The sequence below is a fragment of the Cynara cardunculus genome (genome assembly GCF_001531365.2).
Source record: "Cynara cardunculus var. scolymus isolate 2C chromosome LG 1, CcrdV1, whole genome shotgun sequence".
Taxonomy (NCBI): Eukaryota; Viridiplantae; Streptophyta; class Magnoliopsida; order Asterales; family Asteraceae; genus Cynara; species Cynara cardunculus.
The window spans coordinates 3,445,202-3,452,719 of NC_037528.1; the positions used below are offsets into that span (position 1 = coordinate 3,445,202).

General features: G+C 33.3%; 1 protein-coding gene across 1 annotated transcript; it reads right to left on the minus strand.

The window, feature by feature from the left end:
• Positions 1–861: 861 nt before the first annotated feature.
• Positions 862–7,282, minus strand: LOC112517317 (arginyl-tRNA--protein transferase 2-like). Its single transcript, XM_025124716.1, has 6 exons — positions 6,992–7,282; positions 4,528–4,566; positions 3,380–3,530; positions 2,039–3,148; positions 1,635–1,950; positions 862–1,169 (listed from the first exon to the last, which is right to left on the minus strand). The coding sequence occupies exons 1-6, from the start codon at positions 7,155–7,157 to the stop codon at positions 1,053–1,055; spliced, it is 1,899 nt and encodes a 632-aa protein (XP_024980484.1). The 5' UTR covers positions 7,158–7,282; the 3' UTR covers positions 862–1,052.
• Positions 7,283–7,518: the final 236 nt, after the last annotated feature.

The following is a 7,518-nucleotide window of genomic DNA, read 5'->3' on the forward strand; positions in this document are numbered from 1 at the left end:
AACTTGTAAATAATGTATAGATGACAGTTAAAATTCAACAACAATAATAAATAATATAGTATAGATAGATAAAAGTGTAAAATAAAAAATTAAGATAAAAAAACATCAATACATATTTATCATAATTAATAATATTATTAAATTCAATAATATTCAATATTTGATTCATTTTGAAGGTATTGAATAAACGATTATAATTGTATAATTTATAAAAAATTTTAGTTCATATATAATTGTTTGTTTTAATATGATAAAAATGTAAAATAAAAAATGAAAAAATAAGTGGTATGAAACAAATTATATAACTGATTATAAAAATATAAATTGTAATTGATCTTTAATATTAAAATAGGGATGTGGAGATTTAAAGTTATGGATTCTCCAAGGTTAAATTTGTAAATTAAGGATGTAAAATAGAAATAAAAAAAATAAGAAATATAAAACAAATTAAATACGATAACCATAAGATACAAAATAAAAGTTTTAAAAATAATTCACTGTATATTTATGTTATTTAATAATATGATATTAAATCAAAAAATATTCATTATTGGACTTATTCTGAAAGCATTAATGAGACGATTATAATGGTATAATTTATAAAAAGTGAAACATATTTTTTTAATATAATATGATAATTGTTTGTTGAAAAGTCATCACAACCAACTTTTGATTAAAGGTTTTGATATTAAAAGCAAAAAACTAAAATGTTCAATGTTTGTTAACAATTTATATTATTAATTAACATTGAATTAATATGATGTAATTACAAAAATATGGTTCATAAAAAAACTTCATTCAAGTATATAACTGAAAAAATCGTAATAAATTTTTTTTTTTTTTTATCCCCAAGGAAAATGGTTTCAGAATCCAGAGTTGTACTATGTGCATCATAAGTTATACACTAACAAAACAATTTATAAAATCCAGGCAACTGAGTACTGAAGTGTGGTCAGGTATTCTAGTGAAACCACAAGATGAAACAAAAGCCATAATCTTTAACAACATTAACAGCATTTCAACCTTACTTTGATCAACCAAGAACGCATCCATCACCCAAGCGAGTAAATAATTCTCTCCGAAAGATCGCTACCAACTGCCATCACGTATTTATGCAACTGAGTTTCCAGGTAGTTCCTTTCTTTCGCTCCAAAAGCTTCTCGTATATCCTTCAAAAGAAGAATTCTTACTATCGAGATTTCAATACACAACCCTATTTTGCATGCTTTCATTTTAAAACCAACCCAGTATATCTCACCGAATCTAGGGTCCAGGAGGAGTAGAATGTAACCAGATCTTACCTATGTGTCAAAAGACAGATATGCTGTTTCCGAGAAGACAATTATAAGCCATAGATTTGCAAAAAATGGAATTTTTAAGAGAGAACTATACAAGATAGTAAAGAAACTCCATATTCCCCATCAGAAGATACCACAAACATAATCTGTGAAGACTCTTGAACCTCCCCCCTCCCCTCTCCACCCAACACACCCTTTACAAACAATCAAGAACTCTCATGGCACATAAGGTTCTTATGCTTAAAAAAACTTACCTAATGCCCAGTAAATGACAAAGAGCATGCAAGAAGCCAGGAAGAATAAATATAAATTCTCATAACTTTGGTAGAAATGTACCTTATATTTCAGATGCATTCCCTTCAAACCAATAACAATATTACCGACATCTTTCCCCATTTCTGCAGGTGACAGACTAGTGGTTTCTGGTCCTGATTCATCATCAGAGTCTTCGAAAGCAAGCTCAGACATTTCTTCATCAGCGTCTATAGGAATGTCATTTGATTCTTCTGGAAAACTCTCCTCTTCTTGTTCTGTTTGATCTTCAATGATATGAGGTGACGAAGCCGCCTCATTTTGCAAGGTGGCATAATCAGATAGTACAACATATCGTTTTCTATCAAGTAGAGGCCTTGCAATATCAAATGGAACCCACCTGCAAGTACAAATATTCTGAAATTAATTAGTATCAAGACTTGAAAGTATAGACGCTCATCTTGCATAACGCATAAACAAAGACTTACTGGTAACGAAGAGGACAAAGAAGCTCAGATGGACGATATGCTGCTTTATATCTCATCTTGCTGCAAGAGTGAATGTAGTAGCCAAGATAATAATACTGCAGGCTCGGACAATGTTTCTGGTTTTCGCTCACCCAATTTATTTCTTGAAGTGCTGAGTACTTCCCAAGTGACAAAAAGGCGAGATCAGGATCCCAAAACAAATATTTACTAGACAGACATTTAGGGAGAATATCCATCACACCAACTGCAACTAGCCTGCCATTAATCAAATATTGCTGATGGAAAGAACCGAATCCGCAAGGAGGAACAGCACCATCTCCGCTTGTTGGAACAAAAACCAAGGGACTGTCAACCAGGAACCTCCTGTAAGAACTTTCAGTAACGTGATTTGGTGTATCGTTATGAACTTTAATCTGGTATCTCCTGTACAACGCATACTCTTCTGGATCAAAACTGGACATTTTCAGACGTATCTCAAGACTCTGTCCCTTGGCCTGAAGTTTTCTGGAGTTATTTGAAGAACTCCCTTTGCTACCACTGCTTGTCAAAGAGTCTTTAGAAACTGCAGGCTTTCCAACTATTACATCTGCCTGAGATTGTACTTGTGTAGAATAGAAATTAATATGTCCATTGCACGCTTTTACAGACAAACCAATAGCTGAAACCAAATTATCTAAATGGCTTGATAGCACCTCCGCAATAACTTTTGGTGTAGGCTCCACGCAATGGTCATCTTTTTGGTGAATACTCTTATTGGCCCTCCTTAAAGCAGCAGCAATCTGAAATGAAATGTTGCTGGAATACAAAAGAACTTCTGCTGTTTCCGCTTGTAATTTCCTCTTGGCTGGTGCAACGCTTTTGACAGAAGATTTAGAGAACTGAACGTCACTAGGAAATTCCCCACTATCAGTACATGCAAGCACTACAGAATCAATCTGTTTGGATAAATAGTACGTCACTTGCTCCAAGTTGTTCATTTGTGCTCCATTATCTACCATAACATCGCCTTGTACTGAACTGACAGTATCCTTCTTGGAAAGGCCATTTGAATCCCTTGATGTCTCATTTTGTTCATCTGGTTTCTTAACATTCAGTGAACCATCTAGAAACCTGCAATTGAGTTAACCATTGCATATTAGAATACTTTCAAATTGTTATTTGAAGTGCTGAAAAATATGCCAGAAAAATTTCCATGTTTTTGACAAATGTAAAACCCTAGGTACAATAAGAGTAAGCAATAAAGCAATTGACTACATTATTTGTTTTAGAAAGAAAAGGAAAAGAAACTAAATTATGATGTTATCTACTGAAAATGAAGATACAAGGGAGACATGAAGACACCTCTGCATTCGTTTAGATACTCGAACTTGCTCTTTGGAAGGAACAAAATCACTTGCCTTCAAACGAATCGTGTAAGACGGACAGCATGTCTTTTCCATCTCAGGCTTGTAAAGAAAACATCCAGATCTCCTCCAACCTCTGTCAAGAAGAGCTAGCAAAAGAATAAAAGATATTATAATACGTTCTCAAAACAAGTCGTACCAACCCTACCGAAAAAATGTAAACAATTTCTATTTTGGGTTGTCCGTTCCATAAAAGAAATGCAACGCCTCCTTTTTTGCATAACTCTGTCCCAAATTTTAAGTGTTTGCCCATTAACAACTGTTACAAGATTGATCATGAGCCACAAGTTTTCTCAAATTTATCTTCTTAAGGGGTATTTTTGGTATTTAATAGTTAAAGATTTTGATTAAACTATGATTTTGGGATGGAGTAAAAGTTTACATGGAATCTATGTGACAAAGGGCAATAAGCCGTAGCTTTCTTTGTTTACATTCTCATAACTGTAGTCTACATCTCTACCTCAAGGAAGAGACTTCTGTTTCCATATAAACACACTTGAAAACTTGTAAATTATGCATGCTGAATGGATATTAATTTTTTGTGCTGAATCAGTTGATATGGTCAGCTAAAATGTGCCAATTAGGTAAGTTCTTTATTCCTTTTCCTTTCTTGTACTTAACCATCTCATTTCATAGTTCCATAGAGAAGGATAAGGTTTTCTAGTTGTGTAGATTTCTATAATGTTCTTGCCTTTTATATATCGTACAAGTCCCCACCACCAAATATAATTAAAATGATGATCCCCCCCTCCACGCACCTCTATAAACATTTTAGGTCCACCGTAGTACTAGTGGTACATCTAACATTATCTTAATGTTTCCCCTATGGTTCTGTAAGTTGGTGGAATCTTAGATATATTTGGATACATAATCTTGCATTCTAAATGTTCTCCTCTTCTTATTCTTGCTTTCAACGTCATTTCAGCCAAACAGTATATGATGTATGTGTTCTTGCGTGTTGGAGAGGGAGGAGATAGTGATACAGAAAGAACTCCTGCGTAGTGATGTGCATGCAAATTGAATACCAGCAACAGGACATGCAAATATTCTGATAATAACCACAAATACACACACACACACACTAACCTTGGTAGTCATAGACAGTCAAACTGTGTGCCCATAAACCTACAAGATCAAGAAACCGAAATTTCACATGAGAAAATGCACATAAACCTGTCAATTTATGTTTGGGCTGCAGGTACATTGCGAGAGACAAAAAAGAAAGCTTATTACCTATTTGGTGAGTTCCTTCAAATTGTCAAATATTTTATATTTGGCTACAATAAATAATGTTTAGTGTTGAGAATATCACAGAAACTTCATAACACTAAACATTCTTTTTCACTTTGTGGATGGCTCAAGTCAATAAAACTAACATGTGCATATGATTTATGGAAACCAGGTACTGTAACATATTTTTATAAAATTGTAACTTTTTATGATTTTGTTTACATATACATCAGCAATAGTAGCAGATCACAATCAAAAAACCGTTTATAGTAATTAAGTAAACTACAAACCTCTTCAATGTCAACCATTCAGATCTTAATATGCTACACACCAGCCAAATGTACATAATAAATATCCAATCATGACCACCTATAAAATTGTTGTTTGCAGGATGGTGTGATGACAAGAGAGCACCTACCGTGCTAAGTTGGGAACCAAACAAATTTTGAAAGCATATCAAAAGAGATAATATATTAAAATTTTCTAGGATAACACAAAGATTGAACTTAATATAAGGATCCATTTATGTTATTGGTGCCTCGGATCTCGTTAATGTTAATTTGTTTTGTCTTTATTTAACCGGTCTATCTGGAATTATGACTCCCAAAATAACATGTACCTCTATGAAGCTTATGTTTGTAAAAAGCAGTAACAAAATCTGCTACCATGGATTACCACAATTGCTAAGAAGTAACTGACTACACAAGCAGTTTCTAACTTTCCATCCCTAAACATATCTTTAGTGCTTCATCATTCCCTGTGTGGGACGGCCAAGGTAAGACAGAGTTGAGGAGCGTTTTCAACTACCATTTATGTTCCTTAAAAACCAAAAGTCATATCTATTAAGATTTAAGAACATACATACAACTTTTTTTCTTTAGCCTTTTCTGTAGCTGATAAGTTTTACTTTTAATGTCAAGCATAACTGCATGGGATTCAAATGTAAATTGTGGTTTTTTACAAATTTATGGGAAAACATATCTCTATTTATATTACTTTGGTATAAAGTCTTAACACATTACGTACGTGCCAATGAAGCACATTCCAGCAATTGCCTATCCATGTATGTGCAAGAAAAGGGCGGATAATCTTTAATCAAAGGTGCCAAACTTCAAAATTTTCTCTTGACAAGGAGTTAGAATTCATATCATTTAGAGGCTATCATATTTGACATCTTAAGGTTAAACCATGTCTCTTTTCTCAAAATGGCAGGGGTATGATTTTTAAGTGGACCCAATAACCATGAGACTTGATTAAGGAGCTGGCCTGTTCCTCAGTTCTTTCAATTATTTTGGTTTTGTCGTGAATTTGAAAACCTGAAAACAATTATGGAGTACTTATAGCCCATCATATAAGGCACATTCCAAAGCTACATGCTAATATTTCTATATAAGGTACATCCGAAATCAAACATTTTTACCTGTTACAACTTACAGAACGAATGTAGCCCTTAGTCAGGTGGTATTTCTCATGCAGAAATCCAAATCCTAAAAGATTTCATTCTTTTACCCCAATCCCAAAGCAATATAACACAAACACTTGTCATCTTCAATAAAAGGCAGCTTGTGTTTAGGTGATTTACACATTGAAGGTTCAAGCAATAAAGACTTCTTTAATTTTTACATTTTGACCTAAACACTCATTTATTTGAAAACCCATTAATCATACAAGATCACATTTTGTCTGTGCTTAATAATAATGCACAGATAAATCTAACTTCGTAAAACATAACTATGTAGATGTATAATCAGATAGTGAAATTGATGAATTAACTAGCCATGCTGACTCTAGTCTATAATCTTCTCATTCCAGTATGGAGATATCATTTGATTTAATATTTCAATCCTATTATTTTTTCATGGATAAAGGATATGGGCATTTTGTAAATCTACATCGGATTTGCTAGTTTAATGTCGTAGTCAATCTTTCATAAAAGTTTACAATCCACATCAACGTTAAAGTAGAAGTAACTTGCTTGATCGATAGAGTCAAACGTGAGCTCGTTGGGGAAAAAGAAAGGAATACCTAATACAGCACTAATCTAACACTTGTTCTAAGTCGTTTTGCTCATTCTGTCCCACCCCTACCCCCACCTCCAGAAAAGAACTGAACAAGGACAATTTGACTTGAAGTAGAGAGATTTATATGATCTAGACTGCAACTCGCAATCAAAATTTAGGAATTCAAAAATCCCCTATAATACGAAGATCATAGATGGCTGAATGTTTATGATCAAACATACACATAAACCTAATCATAAAAAACACTATTATGACATATGTGCGTAATCGATCAGTAAGAATTCCACACACTAACTAACCGTGAGTAATACTGGTGTTGGAACCGGATTTGCAATAACCGCAAGAGCTTCTCCGGCGACCGACATCATCGACTACGCTTTCGGCTCCACCATTATTAATGCTATTGCTACTACTAGCTTCGCTCTTGATCTTCTTCTTATCCGCCATATGTAGTCGATCTTTCATTCAATTCTTCATTTCATTGGATGATATTAGGTCGGAAATCGTCAGAGTATTACAGCTCATCACACAAGAAACTTCGATCGGAGAAGGAAATCGCCGATGGGACGAAATAGGTCACCCCACCATAGCACGCAATCCCCACCCCTTCTTAATCTATTCATATGAACCGGAGTATTGTTTATTTACTTTTTGAAAATTACCTATTAAAATACTCAAAATAAAATAAAACAATAGAATAAATTTTAGTGTTTGGAATAATTAAATTTTTAAATAAATTTTTTAAAATAAATAAATTCTTACATATTTTAAAATTTGTTAAATAATTTTTTGTACTTTTTAAAACTTATTAAAAATATTCTTATGA